General features: G+C 33.7%; 3 protein-coding genes across 3 annotated transcripts in view; 2 read left to right on the top strand and 1 right to left on the bottom strand.

The window, feature by feature from the left end:
- LOC144371433 (uncharacterized) overlaps positions 1–19,511 on the bottom strand; it is a 77,242-nt gene that overhangs the window by 53,899 nt on the left and 3,832 nt on the right. The gene's annotated exons all lie outside the window — the stretch shown is intronic.
- On the top strand, positions 1,935–13,728 carry LOC144371389 (transport and Golgi organization protein 1 homolog). Its single transcript, XM_078033723.1, has 15 exons — positions 1,935–2,079; positions 3,000–3,088; positions 3,325–3,402; positions 3,490–3,600; positions 4,824–4,895; positions 5,075–5,179; positions 5,823–5,945; positions 6,043–6,148; positions 7,171–7,226; positions 7,315–7,405; positions 7,577–7,715; positions 12,459–12,560; positions 13,410–13,470; positions 13,586–13,621; positions 13,717–13,728. Exons 2-15 carry the CDS (start codon positions 3,059–3,061, stop codon positions 13,726–13,728), a joined length of 1,122 nt encoding a protein of 373 aa, XP_077889849.1. The 5' UTR covers positions 1,935–2,079; positions 3,000–3,058.
- Positions 13,691–18,546, top strand: LOC144371465 (transport and Golgi organization protein 1 homolog). Its single transcript, XM_078033774.1, has 6 exons — positions 13,691–13,765; positions 13,885–13,985; positions 14,167–14,304; positions 15,272–15,348; positions 16,953–17,115; positions 18,133–18,546. Exons 2-6 carry the CDS (start codon positions 13,895–13,897, stop codon positions 18,450–18,452), a joined length of 789 nt encoding a protein of 262 aa, XP_077889900.1. The 5' UTR covers positions 13,691–13,765; positions 13,885–13,894; the 3' UTR covers positions 18,453–18,546.

Here is a 19,511-nt window from a genome sequence, read left to right as displayed (position 1 = left end):
TCATATGTATCAGAAGTCTTAAAAGTGGGATAAAAGATGGGATAAATTAGATAAATATCCTTTTATGTAGCATATATGTCTAGTAATCTATCTTAAAGAAATAACTATGCTTTGAAGATTTTGGTAATGTTTTTCAATGGAACAGTGTATTAGATTGAAGACATAGCACAACATAATTCATTTAGGGGTTATTGTATGTTCGATTAATGGAATAGTAGGCAGATTTATTTATTTCAAAGCTTTGAGGTATAGAAAATGCTCACAATTAAATGTGAAGTGGGAAAAAAAGCAGAAACTAAGATTTAAATGTTAATGAACTGTATATTAATATAAACACATATAAACGGGGGAAATGCTGCAAAAAAATACAGTAAAATGAGAAAAAGAAGATGAGATAATTTTTCCAGTCTTTTATATAAATTTTTCCCAGATTTTATGATTTGATCATATGTTCAGAAATACCTTTTTATTTGGAAGTATAGATTATGTGTTGTCCAAAAATCCATTAAATGTTTTGTTCATTAAGTCTTTTTTTTCCTGAGCAGAATTAGTCTATCTCTGTGTATGTGTGTACATATATGTATAAGTGTGTGTGTGTGTGTGTGTGTGTGTGTGTGTGTGTGTATATATATACTTATGCATGCTTATGTTTGTACTGTAGGTCATTCTGTTTCATAGTTATTTAACATAATTGGAAGAAAATTATTTTAGGTAAATGGACTTTGCATATGAAAAACCTAACAGTTAAAGAGGCCAAAAGCATTGGATACAAATCTTTTCAAATCTGAGTGTTCTTTTTCTGATTTCTTAATTATATCAGAGATATCATTGTTAAGATAAGTTTCCTCTCCTTGTACAATTGAGTGTAAAATATCTTAAAAAGTATTCCCTTCTTAAATAGAAGAATCATTTGCCTGGATTCCTGTGAGGAATTTTCTAATCTTATTGAACTTTTTCTCAGCTAAAAGGAAAAAGGAAATAGAAGGATAAAGAGAAGGGAAAAACATGAAAACATTTTATATTTCTCTCTCTTGTTTCTTTCATTTCAAGAACCCTGGTACCTGTTTCTCTTTTCACTAGGTTATATGGGATCTGGGTCCTAGCTTGTTGCCCCTCAGTTTCAGCATTTGACTTTGGAACTTTAGTCCCTACCTTAGATGACTGCTTTTATGCCACTTCCCATTTTCCTCTGTTGTCATTTTGAGTAAAAGGTTAGCAAGGCTATGACATTAAAGAAATGTTCATTTCTTTCTGTGTTGGAGTTTTCTGAATGCAATTTCCTATTACAAAGATCCCATGGATGATCCATGGACACATCTGAGTATCCCATCACCATTTATAACATTTGAAAGGACAACTAATATGCTAAGTTACAAAGAAATTTAGTGATGTTTTAAAAAAATTTCTGCTTACGTTTTATTATCTGGTAGTTTATCGCTGTCTTTTGGAAATGATTGTTTTTGTCCTTTCCAGAATGTTAATTGTCATTTCTCTTGTTGCTTGTGCATTTTCTTCTAGCAGTATTCCCTTTCAGATTTCTTGCTATATATTTAGTGGTTTGCAGAAATAAGATGATGTAGCCTCTTAGTTTCTAAATTCAGCCAATAGCCAAATTTAAATTGGAGTTCTAAGATGTTTTCTGGTGAGTGAAAGTGGCATATCTTAGTACAAATATTATGCCTTTAATATTGTTTCCTCAGATTTCTTTTGAATAGTCATTGTTTCTAGACTTTATTCTGGTTATTTAGAATTGTCAAGTAAATGATTTTGAGTACACACACACACACACACACACACACATACACACACACATATTTACTGTGAAATAAGGTGCATATCTTAGTGTTTTTATGTCAGAGGCTATTTATGAAATATCACTACCAATTAAATTTAAAAGGCTTGTTAACCTTTACTTATTTTTAATCCTATAAATTATTATCCTGAACCAGAATGTTATTAAATTCTCACTTGGTTATGATTCTGATTGTTGTTTTAGGAATGCTGTTTCTATTGAGCAGATGTTTGATATTAAATTTAATCTTTTTTCTCTCTTCTAGGTAAAAGATAGAGTATATCAAGGTAAATTTTTAGGTCTCTTAAACTTGTAATAACCCTTTGTATTGGTGTTTGATGTGTGTTTTATGTATGTTAGAAGTAGATACAGTGACTTTTAATGTCTATTATCTTTTCTACCTCCTGAAAATTTTACTGTTCCTAGGTTGCTAGCATGGATAATAGAGTAGATGATGATGGTTCCAACTCTGAGATAGGAGATAAAGAGGAGGAACAAATTGTGGATAGGGAGATGATAAGTTTTAATTTGGGGCAGATTAACTTTGAATATTGATATAATGCAGATGTATTACATTTGAAGAGTATTTCTATGCTAATGATTTAATCATGCATTAAGTAATTGAGTAGATAATTTAAAGAATGGTAATGTGAATCAGTATGTTTTCATTTCTGTTTTTCTTTGCAAAGAATTAAATGATTCCATTTTCTGAAAAGAAAGTGTTTTGAGAAGGGAGGAATATCAAGCTACAACACTTTACTGTATTTCCCATCTGTGAAATAAGCTTAAATTGAAATATCATTTTGGATGGGAGGGGTACCTGGGATTGAACTCTGGGGCACGCTACTGAGCCACATCCCCAACCTCCTATATTTAGAGACCAAGTCTCACTTAGTTGCTTAGTGTCTCGCTCTTGCTGAGGCTGGCTTTGAACTTGGGATCCTTCTAGCTCAGCCTCCTGAGCCACTGGGATTACAGGTGTGTACCATTGCGCCCAGCAAAATATCATTGTTCTTATATTTTTCTTAAATTTTAATAATTTTTATACTCTTATTGCTAATAAGCATAGATTGCTTTTTAAAAGCATAATAGCTATGCTAAGAAGTATTTCCTCATAGTACCATATAACATGTCTTTGCTTTTAGTAGATTGAATAATTGAATTTCATTTAGTGATTGTAATAATCTTGTATATTTCCACCTTTTAGTCAATGAACAGCAAATTTCCAAAAAGGTGAACAATTTCATAAAAGAAAATGAAGAACTAATGCAGAAATTGTCAAATTATGAACAGAAGGTATAATTATTTTTTTGTTTCTTTCTCCCTTGGTTCTAGCTTGAATCATTTCTACCTGTTTTAATTTAAAAATCGTATTTTAAAATTTTTTTCATTATTTCCTACAAATCATCCAAATTCTAAGCAGTCATGTATTAAGTACTGCTTTCTTCAGGAAAGGGTCACTTGTCTGGAAGTAACTTGTATAGTAGCACTATAATTTGTGTATCTTAATTCTGAATGCTTTATTTGCATAGGTGAAGGAATCAAAGAAACAGGTTCAAGAAACCATGAAACAAAAAATGATTCTTTCTGATGAAACAACTAAATACAAGGTAAAAATCCCTTCTTTGGGGGAAATTACATTCTAAACTCAAAAGTAAATGTAATGAGTGAGTAATCTTGACACCTATTTTTTCCAGGATAAAATGAAGCTTCTTGAAAAAGCTAATGAACTTCTGGATGAGAGAGCTAAAAGTCTTCATGTTATGTTAGAATCTGAGAAAGAACAGAAAGCTAAGAATCAGGACTTGGTAAGAGTTTTGCTGCTAAGTGTTACTGCAATTTGGCTTTTGAAATATTTTGTAAAATTGGTTAAGTTAAACTTAGTCTAGCTGTTAACTAAAGTAAGATTAGGAGCCAAGGAAGTTGAACCCATTTCTGCCCATTTTGTGGAACTTTTAAGTACTGATACAACAAATTATTTTTATGGGCCTAGGAAATATTTTTATTCTCAACCTTGGATAATTTTCATATTGCTTTGCTCTGCCCTTGGAAACATGCAGAATAACTAAAAAACTATTGTCCAGTTGAACAGTATTTGTTTACTTTTTACTTGAAAGAGTAATGAATTAATCAATTTTCTGTACTTAAAAAAATTTATTTCATTTTCAATTCATGTTTCATTTTCAATTTCTATAAGTTTCTATAATTACATAAAAGTTGCAAAAGATAGTAGAGAGTGTGTTCTGAAATATCCTACCCCCAAGTAAGCTTGATCACCTAGCTGAGGTAGTATTTATCAGATTTCTCCACTGTAAAAATTCTTTCCAATCCTTTTCATATTGTATTCTTTGGAAGTTACCATGCACAGCCCACAGTTAAAGTATGAAGAGTTACAAGCTCAGGATGCAGCTCATGGTAGAGTACTTGCCTAGCATACATGAGGCCCAGGATTCAATCCCAGGCATTGCAAACAAAGATTGCAGAGTTATATCTACTTCCTTAAGGAGCGGGTATATTTATAAATTTTTTGGATTTCTTCTGTATGTGAGATTAGTCTATTCTTCCTTAAATTTTATCATTTTTTACTTCAGATAAGAAAATTTTAAAAATGATCTTGGGAAATTTTTTTTCTCTATCACTAGAAAAAAATTACTAATTTGAACTGGTTTACTTGAAACAGTAATTAATTAGTTAATTTTCTGTGCTTTAAAACATTTTATTTACTTATTGCATTATGATTTTCTATACTTTGACCTTTTTTTCTGGTTATCTCATAAACAGTAAGGTTGTGGATGTCATGAAATATTTATGACTTCATTTTCCCTCATCTCTTTCAGTTCTTGATTTTTTGCTTAGTCCAAAGCTGGATCCCCTGCATTTACCTGAAATGTAATGGGATGGCTTGACAAAAATTTTGTTGTGTTTATCTTTTTAGTATATATATATGTGTGTGTACACACACACACATATATATATCAGTATTTCTACTGAAATCCTAATGCATATTTTGTGTTCTGTTTTTACCTGGCAGATAATGGAAAATAAGAAAACTATAGAGAAGCTTAAAGATGTCATTTCAGTGAATACTTCTGAACTTTCAGAGGTAAAGCTGCCAACTCTTGCTAACGGATATTAATACTATATCTTAGTTTTGTTGCAGACCAAAAATTTGAGGTGTGCTAAAATGTGCAAAAAATGAGAACTGTATGATTTGTGGTTTGGGAAAGTATAACTTTGTTTTTTCTTTGGAATTAATTCACTAACTGTAGTGTTTTGCATTAGCTTCACATTGTCCTTAATGAAGCTAAGCTTCGTGAAGAGAAGGTGAAGTTGGAATGCTGTCAGCTTCAGAAAGAAAATACCATGCTTAAGAAGAAGAAAGAGCAGGTAAATAAAATTTGATGTCATACATAATGTAAACTAGAGAAGTGAATATCATTATCTTGTATCTTTTTTGGATCTGTTTCTGAGGTAAGGAATATTCATGTAGGACCTTTTCTAGATATGCAAAGTTTAAACAATGCTCCCCAAATTGAGTGCATATATATGGTCTTCATCTGTTTTGGATTTTTGGATTATTGCTTTTCTTATCAAATGTCAATCAGTTATTAACTTGCATAGCCTCAAAGAAACTTTTTAAACCAGAAAATTAAGTATTTTATGATCCTCTTTTGAGTAGTTACTGATTCACCGGCCAAGGGAAGATTACATGATAAGGAATCTAAATTTAGGAGACAGTCATATGTGCCCAGCCATTCCTGCTGGAGGTAAATTATTTGAATTGGCAGCAATTTTCTGGGGAATGCAATAAACAGGGTCAACTTCCTGATAGCTCTGATGTTCTTACTGCAGCTGTGAGAGTTGAGGCCACTCTGCCCTCTTCCTTAACCAAGGTCTCAACCTCCTCAATTGAGGGAGGCCACCGAGGAGTATGGCTCTGTATTTCTTTGTCTAAGTCTTGTAGTCCTGATGTATCCAGTGCAGAAACCCCTCCCTAACCCATAGGAATTCATGTGTTTTGACTTTTCAGTTGCAGCAGGAAGTGAAAGACTGGAGTACATCACACGCTGAGCTCAGTGAACAAATGAAATCATTTGAGAAGTCACAGAAAGATTTACAAGTAACGCTTAGTCTTAAAGTTGATACTATTAATGTAAGTTTATACTCCAAATACATGTTTCATCTCATGAATTCTCCTGAAATCTTTGAATTAAAATCGAGAGTCTTCCAACCTTTTGCTTCTTTTCTAGGCTCTAACTAATTACATCACACAGTTGAATCGGTTACAATGTGAATCTGAATCTGAGGATCAAAGTCGAGATGAGTCAGATGAATTAACCAATGGAGAGTTAGCAGGTAAGATCAGTCTCAGGGAGGTTGAATCCTTTTTTGCTTTCCTGTCTTTAATTAAGTATACAGATGCTACTTTTCAGCTGGCTGAATTTCTTCTTAAGCTTCAGGGTTGTAGACACATATCACTGGATCTATAGATATGTCTGTTGCATTGGCAGAGGTGGGTTGCTGGGGTATAATGTAGCAATAGGCATGTGAAGAACACTTGACTTTTTCTATCCCATTGAAAACTAGTAAGTACACTGCAGCTACAATAGTCACATCCTATACCTCTAAGTATTGAACATTGTACAGTAAGAGAAATTTATTTCTTAAATTATGCAGATGATACTTGATTTTGATACTCATCATCTCTATGGCTCTGTGGTTTTAAGTCCACAGTCAGTCTTAAGAGTCCGGAGGTAGTTGGAACCATAAACTAAGGCTGTGAGAACAGAGGCTAGAGACTATCAGAAAGCTAGAGAGGGAGTGTAACAGTGTTTACTGATGAGGAAAATATTTCCAGATGTTTTCTCCCAAGTTGGATATTGCTTACATAGCAAGTATTTCAAACCACACCTGGTAGTAGATTCAGGGAGAAAATAGAGGATTGAATCTTTCTAAACAAGACACTTACTTGCCCAGGTGAAGATAGATCTGAGAGAGAAGAAAAGCTTTTATCTTACAAGAATAACATAGATAACATTTTAGTTGTGCAAACTAGAAATTCACCTTTTTTAAAAAAAAAAACAGACACAGTACTTTTATTTATTTTTATGCTGAGGATCAAACTCAGTGCCTCACACATGCTAGGTGAGCACTCTACCACTGAGCCACAACCCCAGTCTGAAATTCACCTCTTTCTTTTTTTTTTTTAAATCTAAGCTTGCAATTCTCTTAAAAGTCATTAGTCTAATCAGTTTAATTATTTAATTGATTTTTTTTCTTCCGGTGTTTGAACACAATCATTCTTTAGTTTGGGGAAGTTAGGAGAATATAGAGTTAAAAGTAAGGAAAGGAAAAGCTAAAAGTCTTTTGTTTTTTAGGTGATCGGAACGAGAAGATCAAAGATCAAATTAAGCAGATGATGGATGTCTCTCGGGTATAGTTCTTTGTAAGAGTCCCATAGTGCCTGTGAATTCTTCCTGTGCCTCACTTTTAAGAATACCTCTCTTTTCTGCAATTTTTAGACACAAACTACAATATCAGTAGTTGAAGAGGATCTAAAACTTTTACAACTTAAGCAAAGCGCCTTGATGTCCACAATATGTAATCTAGAAGGTGGGTTCTTGTTGAGAAGAAATTGCCATGTTGAAAAGACTTAAAATTTTATTGGAAAGATAAAGAATGGCTTCTTGCTTTCATGCTTCTTACTTTTCTTGGCACTACTCCCTCAAACAAGTTCTTAAGTCCTTGTACACATCTAGAGATAAGCTGTTTTATCCTTTACAGACCAAATAAAGAAATTAGAAAGTGACTGCAATTCACTACAGTCTTCTAAAGCTGAACTGGAAGAGGAATGCAAAACTCTTAGGCAGAAAGTGGAGATTTTAAATGAACTCTACCAGCAAAATGAGATGGCACTACAAAAGTAAGATTTTCATTGTTTGTTATTGTTATCACTGTGTGAACTAACAGATAATTTTATCTTTTCTTAAGATTATTTACAATTTTTTCTAGTTGTAATAAGTAGAGATTTGTCTTTTTTCCTTTGTGTTTTGTTTCCTATAAACTGCATTTTTCTTTCCATCGTCAGTCTTAAGAGTCCTGAGGTAGTTGGAACCATAAACTAAGGCTGTGAGGACATCGTAATCAATTGTCAAATTCATATGAAGGCAGGAAGTGGTAAACTGGTATTAACAGTCACTGATGTGGAAATACCTCTCAAAAGATCTAGGCCCTTTCTATGATCCCACTATTTATTTTAATTACCTTTCATTGTGATCAGTTATGTAATTCTAATGTTTTGAACTTTTATCTCTAACTCTGGACCTTTAAAAATACTGAGTGATTTGGAATGACATGTTTTAGTAGAATAAAAACTTCAAAAAGGAATAATATTTACTTATTGATGGTACAAGTTTTGGACTTGAATATCTCAGATGCTCACACTAAAAATTGAACTGTGGCAAGGACCTTAGGAGTTATGATTACAGAAGTACTTGTTTGTAGTATATATTTATATATTAATCTTCTCAGTGTGGAGCTAGTTATTTTTTGAAAGTTCATTTGAAGTTTTTAATCCACAAAAATACTTGAATTCTCTAAAAATAGGTTTTTTGTGTCAGATTTTGTTTGTTTGCACCTGATTTTACTCTTTGGCATATATATATATATATCTTGTTAAAGCAAAGACAGACCTTCTTATAGACCTAACTATTTTTAGGTATTTTGACATCTGTTGCCTAATTAATGCACTAAATATTGAAACCTTTCCATTAACTTTTCTAAAATTCTGTGATCTCCAAGCGACCTTTTTAGAATCTCAAATTTTTGTTCAGGCCAGTTCTAAATGCCTGGCCTGTTTCAAAGAAACATTTCTCATTTTACCACTTTTTATTTAAGAGAACACTTGTTTTCTCTGTCCCTACTAGTAATATGAATGACCTAAATGGCAATTAATTTTCTTTGTAATGCAGTTAAATTATAGCACTATTTTCCTCAACTCCTCCAAAATTCATTCAGTCATCATCTGTGGTTTGTACTCTTTTTACTCATCCCCAGGTACTATGTTAGTTCATGCCTGTGTCATCTTTTCTGTTTCTAACCTAGGTCATCTGTCTTCATTCTCCATTATTTATATTTTTATATAATTTATTTCAAATTCTTAGTAATTTTCTCTATAGCTGCTTGAGTGGACTTTCTAAAATATGTCTGTCCATGTCAATATGTGCCTGTGGTTTATGAAGAATTTGCTTTCTATTTGATGACCTGTTCTTTTTTTCTTCCTTGTATCTTTTTAATAGTTTAAATATTTTTAATTATTTTCCTCATCCCCTGTATAAGCTTGATGTAATCATAAATTATAATGGAATTATAATTATATAATTGTAATTATATAATTATAATTATAATTTTATTCATCTTCTCATAATTTAAAGGCCATGGTATATATTCTGGATTTAATAAAAACCTGACATAGATTAATAGGTTTATTATTTTTTTTATGGGCTTTAAGTAGCTCCCGAATCAGATAACTGTTGTGGCATTGTATGTTAGTACTTCATATACTGTGAACTCCATAAGACATTCATTCAATTTATACACATATTTAAAGTTTCTGTAGTTCTGCATTTTACATTGTTGGTTTCATATTTGAAATTATTTTCATTCTATTTGAACATTGTCCTTTAATGATAGATTTGATTAGTGTATCAAAGTAGTACAAGGATAAACAGAATAGTATTTTATCCACTAAAAATTGCTACCTTTATAATCTGTATTAGGTTGACATGAACTTCATGATTAGAGTTAAAACCAGTTTCCATTTTTAAAGGATCTCTCTTTTGGCTACTGAATTTTGACTGTTACTTAGTTTTAGCAATTTAAAAATATCCAATTAATTACCATCTGTTCTAAATTTTTTCTTTAAGGAGTCCATTATCATTGTTGTTTGGTCTTATCCCTCCCCTAGTTCCTGTAGTCATTTCTCTGTTTTTTTAACAGTTTTATTGGGAAGTGCCTAGGTGTAGTTTTCCCCACCCCACCCACTTTTTCCTCTTGCAGTTATGTTGTTTGGGACCATTAAATATTTCTTGAGTCTTTTTTTAAATGTTGATTTTACCTCATTCTCTCTTCTGATTATAATAATGCATATTAGAATTTGATTTCCCCTGCCTCCTACATTCTGGATTTACTTCTTCTGGATATTTTCTTCTGACCTGTCTTAAAAGCGCTAGGATTTATTTTACTTCCCAAATCTGATGCTAAAATCATTCATTGAGTTTAGGATTTTAAAAAGTTCAGGGTTTAAAATATTATTTTAGTTGTAGATGGACATAATATTTTATTTTATTTTTTATAGAATTTTTTTAAGAGAGAGAGAAAGAGAGAATTTTAATATTTATTTTTTAGTTTTTAGCGGACACAACATCTTTGTTTGTATGTGGTCCTGAGGATTGAACCCGGGCTGCACACATGCCAGGCGAGCGCACTACCGCTTGAGCCACATCCCCAGCCCGACACAATATTTTATTTATTTTATGTGGTGTTGAGGACTGATCCTAGTGCCCCACACATGTGGGGCACGTGCTTCACCACTGAGCCACAACCCCAGTCCTATTTCAGTACTACAGCTCAAACCCAGGACCTTGAGCCATGTGCTCTACTATTGAGCTACCTCCCCAGACTCCTTGCTCTTTCTCATAAGGGACTAGTGTCTTACTGCTTTCCAAGCTATCTTTAATCTCATCATTCTGCCTCTGCCTCCTGAGTATCTTCGATTGTAGGTAGGTCACCACACTCAACTATTTCTTGGTTTTATAGTTTCTAATCCTTTGACAAAATTCATAATCTTTTTTTTTTCCTCTTTTGTGGTGCTGGGGTTTGAACTCAGAGCCTTGTGCATGCAAGGCAGCACTCTACCAACTAAACTATATTCCCAGACCTGAAATTCATAATCTTGACTTTACTTTTTTGAGTATATAAAGCACAGTGATTTTAAAACATGTGCATAACCCCATTAGGTGGTTTCCTTTTCTGTGGGATTTTTTTCTCACAGGATTTTGTCTTATAGAGTGCCTGATCAGTTTTGATTGGCTAACATTGTTGTGATAATTATAGATGAAATTTGAGGACTAAGATGAAGTTATATTTTTATAGAAAAGTGTTGAGGTTACTTGAGTAAGATTGTCTGTCACTTTAAACTTAGTCAGCAATTAATATAATTCAAAAATGACTTGTCTTTTCAATGTTTCAGTATTGTTCCTTTTGGATTTTTTGCCTGTTCATCACTTAAGTGTGCAGTACTTTCTAATCTAAACTCAAAGGCTAGAGCTTTTATTAAGGGTCCCTTTATTTGTTGCCCCAAACACTTGTTTTTTCCTCTAAGCCCAGGAATTTGATGAAGGCTTAGTTCAGACTCATTATATCTTTGTGTTATCTTCAATATGTGGGTAAACCTAGGAGAAAAGTACCTTAAAGTGCCAGCCTTACTTGTAATTCTGAGATTCCTTTTTCTAATGGATCTTGGCCACATACATATATCTTCACTGCCTTTTTAGCTTGGATCCTTTCAAACAGAATTTTATATTCTTATAAAGATGTTTTGATTGTTCTTAGTGCTCTCAGACTAACTCTTTGATAATTGGAAACAAAATTCTCTCTGTCCTTCAAGATTCAGTTTTCTCCATATTCCTTCTTAAGCCAGTGGGGAAAATTATTATATTCCTTTAGGTGTCATTTATACCTGAAACAGTGAGCTCTTTTATTCTTTAGCATCTTACAAGGTAACTAGTATATTATAGCCACTCATAAAATACTTGCTGAAGAATTAAATGAGAAGCTATATAAGAATATATAATCCCCTTTTTCTATTTGGTATCAATAATCCTTTTTTACTATAGTTCTTCTGATTTATGGAAAATTAAGTTTTAATTTAATTATCTTTTGAATTGGAACTATGGCTAAAGTAATACAAGGATAACAGAAAATAGTATTTTTTAAATCATTAAATGTGGCTACCTTTGTCTCAGTAGATGAACATCTTGAGTTTCATGATCAGAGTTAAAACTTGTCAGTAGATAATACTCTGATCGTGGGTCAGTTTGGCTTCTTTTCAGACATTATCAAAACTCAGATTTGTCTTTTTGCTTAATTGCAATTCTTTTGAAATAGATATCTAAAGTGTGAAAAATGTTCTGTCGTTAATTGCATAGCTAAAAAGACATATTCTAGAAGATTTTTTCTTTGACTGACTATATCTTTATTATGGTACCAGTCTTGGATTGAGAAAAGAGTTCCTCCATGACAAAGATATACTTAGTGTCCTACCCATGGCAGAAACGAGAAAAGAATTATCCCCTGCTTTATCCTAATATGTTTAATTATGTTAGGTTGATCAGTCCTGATCTTCCACATTGAAGTAAAGTGAGTTTTTATTATCTTACACACAGGATACTTGCCCTTGGGGCACATGTTGTTTTCACATTTATTTTATTTACTGGTAAGTAGAGAATTAAGAGGAGAAGTTAGAAAATGTAAGTGATTTGCCAGAGTTTGATTTACGAAATTGCAGGTTTGAATTTCTATTTTATGTGCCTAAGCATTTTATAGAATTGTGGGAAGTGATATTTACAAAGAGAAACTTTTGATTTGATAACTGGCTTTATTTTAGGAAACTAAGCCACGAAGAATATGAGAGACTAGAAAAAGAGCAGCGGCTGTCAGCTGCAGATGAAACGGTGGTTTCCGCTGTACAGGAAGTTAAAAATTACAAGTGAGTTCAGTTTCTAAAGGAGGGTGTCAATGTCTAATGATCTAGTGTTAGCTTTCTTTTTTAATCTTTTTTTTACATTATGTAGATAGAAGAAAATAGCATGGAAGTATAAATAACGAGAGGATATGAATACATTCAATTCACACAGGAGAAAAAATAAATTTCAACTTTACAAATGAAAAATGTTAACAAAAAATTTACTTACACCCAATGGGAAAGACCATAGGGAACTTGGTCAATGCAAACAATTCTGGGGGTTTTGATTGTTGTAGTAATTCTTTAAGAAATCAGTTTGCTGTGTGATGTATCAAGACCCACAAAAGTGTGGCATTTGATAGACCTTGGAAATCTTCTATGGATATAATTTGAAAAAAATAAAAAATGTTTTAAGGAGGAAGATATTTCTAGCAGAATTACTTGAGAACACACTGATGAACAGTTACAGAAATTATAATTTATCATTCAGAATCTTTAGCAATTAAATGATAAAGAAGTTATTAGTATTAGGTTTTTATTTTATTTATTTATTTATTTTTGGTACTTTACTACTAAGCTACATCCTTAGACCTTTTTTTTCCCTTGAGACAGGGTCTCAGTTGCATAGGTTCCCACTTAATTGCTGAGACTGACCTCGAACTTGTGATCCTCCTGCCTCAGCTTCCCAATCATTGGGATTACTGGCATGTGGCATTGCACCTGGTCTGTAGTATTAGTTTTGATCACACTGGATTCATATAACTATAGAAATATTTTTCTTATGTATGATAAAGTCTTTAAAAGTATAGCTGATGGAATAAAGGGAAAATGGTCAGAATTTTTCAAATGTTATTCAATTGTTGTAATTCTTAGGCGGAGAATTGAAGAACTGGAAGAAGAACTACAGAAAACCGAGCACTCATTTAAAAACCAGGTAGTAATTAATACTGTCCTGTAGTTGCAGAATTCTTTGTATCTAATACAGAGAATTATAGGCTATTATAATGAGTCCCTAAAAACATATTTTCTTAATGTGTTGTCTTTTTCAGATTGCTGTGCAGAAGAAGAAAGCTCATGATAATTGGGTAAGATTTTTTCCCCCTTTTCTTTATTTTGTGCATAGCCTACCGCAACTGAATTTGAATATTTTCTCTTTAATAGCTCAAAGCTCATTCTGCAGAAAGAGGTATAGCTAAAGAGAAAACGGAAGCTGCTAATTTGAGACAGAAGTATGTGATTTTGGTATCTTACTATATGTTTTATAGTGTTTTAAGGATATGCTAGATATTATCTATGAAGGAATAGATTGCTGTTTCATAATTCAGCCCATTCTTTCTCAATATTCAAGACTATTGGAAATGACCCAAAAGATGGCAATGCAGCAAGATGAACCCATGATTGTAAAACCTATGCCGGGAAGACCAAATTTACAAAATCCTCCTCTGAGAGGTAGGGGGCACTTTGTAAAAGGAGCTATTTTATTTCTTGGTGCAGAATGTATGTAAATTACTTTTTATTTCTGTGTGTAATGGTTATGAAATAATCTGAATGATTTGCTAAAGCAGGAGGTGAGGGTTGGTGTCAGGGAGAAGGCTACCTTAAAGTAGTAACACGGCATTGTTGTCTTTAGGTCCACTGAACCATAATGGCTCTTTTGGTCCATCCCCCGTGAGTGGTAGAGAATGTTCCCCTCCACTGACAGCAGAGCCAGCTGGAAGATCTCCTTCTGCTACTCTTAATCGAAAAGATATGCCCAGAAACGGATTTGGTGAGCATTCACATGTTGCTTTATAGTAAACTGCTTCAAGGTTTTGTTTTTTTTTCCCTTTTGAATATTCTAATAAAAACATAGAATTTGGGCCTGTACAATACATAGAAGATAATTTCTTACGTTATCTTAGTGAATGTTTTCTGTAAAATCTGTTCTAGAATAGAAAACATTTTTTTTTCCTGGAGGTCCCTGTATTGTTTTTTTCTTTTAAATTTTACACTGTGAAGTGTAAACCTTTATCTTTAAATTAAATCTCTATGGTGTTCCTTTCCAAAATATTATAAAAGTAGCCTTAAACTTTATGTAGCATACATATTTCCAACATGAAATACTGAGTCTTATTTCCAATTCTAAATAGGACTGTAGTCTTGGTAAGATTGGAAGTCAGGTTATACAGACTAAAGAAAAAACAGCCTACACATACTTCAAGTCTATAGCTTAAAGTTTAGGACCAGTACTTATTAATCTGCTGTTCTATCAACCCAAGGCAGTTCTTTATTTTACTTAAGTCTCTTCGTAAATTGTGATTTACATATTGGGCAACCCATTTTTTTAAAAAAATATTTTTAATTGTAGATGGACATGATATCTTTATTTATTTTTTAAATGTGTGCTGAGAATCAAACCCAGTGCCTCACACATGCTAGGCAAACACTCTACAACTGAGCTATGACCCCAACCCCTGGGCAACCCATTTTTAATGTTGCTTTCCAGTTATTGTTGAACCCTGACCTGTCCACCAGTGGTTTATTTCTTCTGAAAAATACATACAAGGGCTCTGATCTTTCTTTACCAAGGGTCAATGGATGGACCTTTACCTCGTACTGGTCTTCTGAGGCATCTGGGAAACCCGTTGCCTCTGGTAAAGGACCAAGTAATTTCAAAGAATCTGTAATTGTGGATGGAGGATTTTTATTCTTTTCATGTTAGAATAAGTCTGAATCCATTCTTTGATCTCTAACAGACCCAGGATGTGGTCCAGCTCACATGAACAGCAGCTCCAGAAGTTCTTCTCCAGCTAAGGTGATGAATGGGGGCAAGGTAAGTTCTGTAGTTACTGTGAATCATGTGGTCATGCAGGAACATGTAGCTTTCCTACAGTACTTTCTCTTTGCTTTATCCTTCTTTGTGTTCTATTTGTACTATCCCATTTGTTTTTTAAAAAGCAAAGTGTTCCCCAAGAACCTGAGACCCCCTCAGTCTCCACCATTACTTCTTTGACTGAGCATCCAGTTGGAGTAAGTACTTAGAGGTTGAGAACTGAATTGGGTTTTATTCTGTGCATTTCTGGGAGGGATATTCAGAGCATGACACTGATCTTGTTTGCTTTAAACTGCATGCAATATTGAGCTTACTTTTCTCCTTAACTTGGGAATGTTGCTTAAGTGTGTACAGCTATAATGAACTACAGAATGTAAAAAGTTATCACTCTAACTTTATATGGTGTTTTGTGTTGAATCTTCTAAGGCAAAGTAAATTCATTATAAATTATATAATTCATCATTTTTATTTTTGTTTGGAAGAATGTTATTTAAGAATTCCTCCATTTGTGCAAACCCTATTTTGAGTGATTTGAATTAGATTGGTATCAGATTTTCTGAAAGTGAAATACTGTTTCAGTGAAACAATGATAATCTGAAATGACCTCTTGAGCCAGTCCCAAGCAATGGTCTCATTTGTTCACATAAGTGTATTCTCTTGTAACTGTGTTGTTATTATATCTGGTAGGTCTTCTGCAGCTCTATAATAAAATAAATTTTTAATTGTTTAGTTTCAAACCCACTACTCATAGGAAATTATAAATCAATATCTCAAATGGTGTACAGTAAATGAAAGTAAATATTAAAGCCTTTTCTTCCTAATTTGTGTATATAGCACTGTGATGGAAAATACTTCTCAAGTTCCAGTGTATATATATTCTAGGAATATAGATCTCTGGAGAAATCTAAGGGCAGCTTAGATAAGACCCCAAACCCCTTTGTAGTAGAAGATTTAAAAGAGAGCAAAGACCCATTGTTAGAGAGGAGTAGAGGTGGGAAAAGCATGGCTTGGAGGCAAACCTGGGATTGAGTTTCTTTAATATGCAGTGTGGCCTTCAACAAATTATGATATTCCATTTGCTTTTGTTCCCTCTTATTTAAAACAAGACAGTCTACTTAAAGATCTCAGAGGTTGAATAATATATGAAAGACTTACCGAAGATACTCTGAATAGTAGCTATTATTACATGGGTAGAGAATGGATTTTTCATTTTATTCTGTTCATTCTTAATATGGAAGTAATGAGCTATTGTGATGAAAGGGAAGTGATGGGGAGGGGGGAGTCCCTTTGAAATAGATTGTAGTGAATACAGCATGACATACTGGTCAGAAATCACCTCTGTTAACAACCTCTGCCAGTCCTCTTGCCTTTCCCTTTCCTGTGCAGATATAATCAGTAACAAACTGGTCCCTCTTGTGGCATCCTTCCAACTTCTGTAAGCTGTCAGTGGGAATACACAGGAGGGGTGGGTAGAGTTTTGTTGCACTGATGGTGTTCTCTGGACAGGTGCCTGTTTTGGGTTTTAGCTTTTATCGGTGTTGGTACTTTGTCTTAATACATAGGAATTTTAAAACTTTTAACTTCTTTCAAATCTCAAATTGCAGGTGCATATGGCTATGAAAGGGCCCCCTCCTTTCTCAGGGGTACCCTTCATGGGCCCCCCCATGGGACCCCCAATGGGATGGCCTCCACCACCTCCCATTCGGTATGGACTGCCACTTCAGCTCGGTGGGCCTTTTGGGCCTCAGCCAATTCCTCCACCATTTGGTATGATGATCTGAATAGTAGTGATTGACTTATAAATCACATTCATCTTCCACTTCTATTGCTTGCTAAAACAGTTGGTTGCTATCTCAGGTCTTAACAATGAAAGGATAAAGCTGAGTACATTTTAACTTTTCCTCCAGTTTTCTGGGACATATGGGACACTACATAATCTTATACTGAGATAGGCAATAGCTATCTCTCATAGACAAGGATAAGGGGCTATATACAGAAAAGCCAGAAATATTACTTCTGCAGATGTTTGTTGAAAATCTGTTGATATGCACTGCAATAGATGGAAAGGTGGATGAGACGCATGCCATAACTTAAAATTTTGTCACAGATATGAAAATTCTACAACATAAAGTTTGTAATCACCCATAATGGAAGCATAAGCAGTAGGTTATAGAATATAGAAAAGGAAAAGTCAAACCCTCCTTACCTTGAGAAAAGTCAGAGGGAAGTGTTAAAGAGGAGGATTTAACAGTGACCTAATAAATGTTGCTGATTTAATTAGGTGGCTGTGGAAGGCCTTTTCCTGGAGGGCCTGCACCTTGATTCTGATGGCATGTGTAAAGTCCATGCTGAAATACTTCATGAATTTTTAATGGATAGAGTAATAAATAGTGGGATTTCCTTTTATCAAAATTTCTTTGATGTAGTAAAGTTCTTATTTCATAATCTATCATCTTTTCATGGTAATATAGTACTTCCAAATATAAATGGAGCTCTTGTGAGATAGAAATAATTCTGCAATTATATAGTAGGGAAAGAAAAACGACAAGCCTGGAGCTAGGTAGAGCCATATTTAAATCCTTAATATGTTGCTTCATGGCTGGTTGGCCAAAGTCTATAACCTAAACTTGTTCCATTTCAGTTTGCCTCATCTGGCAAGTCAGGATGTTCACCAGTTGATGTTCTAGGCTTGAGAGAAATTAAATACTATAATATCAACATACTTGAAATCACCCTAGTTCAGAAATTTCTGGGTATTTACATAACTTCCTTTTTATTTTCCAGGTCCTGGTATTCGTCCACCAATAGGCTTCAAAGAATATGCACCAGGTGTTTCACCTGGAAAACGGGATTTGCCTTTTGACCCTCGTGATTTTTTTCCAGGACCTGCACCAGCACCATTTAGACCTTTAGGCTCATTTGGCCCAAGAGAGTACTTCATTTCTGGTGCCCCATTACCACCTCCAACTCATGGTCCCCAAGACTATGGGCCACCACCTGCTGCAAAAGACTTAATGCCTTCAGGCTTTAAAGATGAAGCTCCACCTACACCTGATTCTCAGAGTAGTGAGGGATGTTCACAGGCCTTAAAACAGGGCCTGTAAAATTAACCTCTGACACTTAGTCAGAAAATGGACTATGAACTATTCATCGAGTTAAAGGATTATTGGCTTCAAAATATAAAAGTTTATTTTAAAAGGTTTATGTTTTTAGAATAAAGCTGCCTTGGCGCAGTATACATTTTGAGCCAAAATAATTTCCCCCTAAATATCCCCACTTAAGCTAGAGTATTCTTCCAATTTTAAAATGTGCAATAAGGAATATCTTTGTTTTAGTTAATGTAGCATATACAATTGCTAAATGATTTAGAATGTCATAATTATGGACATTTCTTGTGGAAATGCTTTAAAACATGTATTTCCATTATCCTATTTTTAGTGTATTCCAGTTGATAACAGAGAAATGGTGTTTTATAAGCTTGATTTTTTTCTCTTTAAATATCTGGTCGCAGAGACTGTTACGCTAAAAATGTTTACTCAAAGATCATAAACTTCATTTTCCTTCTTGCTGAAGTTCTTTGTTGTAATAGTGCATAAAAAATTGTTTATTAATATTTCCCAAGTGTCTGTTGATTCTTTGGATCGTCATGAGACTTTGTGCCATTGGGGAAGCATGTAAACTCACTCTCAGAACTGAAGATGGTGACTTGGCAGCATATTCCCTGTTGCTCACTGTTAAGGAGGCTGGACCTTGGTCAACTGTGGACTTCTACAGAGGATTTCTTTTACTTGTGAGAAGTCTTGTGGCTCTATTTTTGTAGCACATTCATGTACTTTTTTCTAACCACTGTCTATGTGAGAATGGTTTTCTGAGAATGAGTTTACATTAGTAGCAAGAGTTGTTTGACCTGAAGTTCTACTGCTTTTGCCATTATTGCATTATAACAGTAAAATATAAGGTGGTATGTTGTGTCTATAAAATAAGGAAATTTCTTTTTAAAAATGTACATAACACACTCTTCTCTTTCCCATACCTTGCCACTGATTTTCAAGGAATATGATAAAAAAATTAGAAAAGTATAATCCTCTAAGAATGAATGAAACTCATAAACTTATAATGTCTATAATCAGCAAATATGGGCTGAATTAAATTCTTTTTTTGAT

Source organism: Ictidomys tridecemlineatus, chromosome 16 (genome assembly GCF_052094955.1).
Source record: "Ictidomys tridecemlineatus isolate mIctTri1 chromosome 16, mIctTri1.hap1, whole genome shotgun sequence".
Classification (NCBI taxonomy): Eukaryota; Metazoa; Chordata; class Mammalia; order Rodentia; family Sciuridae; genus Ictidomys; species Ictidomys tridecemlineatus.
Note: the sequence above shows the minus strand (reverse complement) of the source record. Positions and strands in the feature narration are given on the sequence as shown.

Bases quoted from the DNA above. Each gene is read 5' to 3' on its own strand.
- LOC144371389 (XM_078033723.1), top strand. From the start codon at position 3,059: ATGCAGAAATTGTCAAATTATGAACAGAAG. The intron at 3,089-3,324 runs GTATAATTATTT...TTATTTGCATAG, and splicing joins TGTCAAATTATGAACAGAAG to GTGAAGGAATCAAAGAAACA. The intron at 5,946-6,042 runs GTAAGTTTATAC...CTTCTTTTCTAG, and splicing joins TTAAAGTTGATACTATTAAT to GCTCTAACTAATTACATCAC.
- LOC144371465 (XM_078033774.1), top strand. From the start codon at position 13,895: ATGACCCAAAAGATGGCAATGCAGCAAGATGAACCCATGATTGTAAAA. The intron at 13,986-14,166 runs GTAGGGGGCACT...TGTTGTCTTTAG, and splicing joins ACAAAATCCTCCTCTGAGAG to GTCCACTGAACCATAATGGC. The intron at 15,349-16,952 runs GTAAGTTCTGTA...CTCAAATTGCAG, and splicing joins AGGTGATGAATGGGGGCAAG to GTGCATATGGCTATGAAAGG.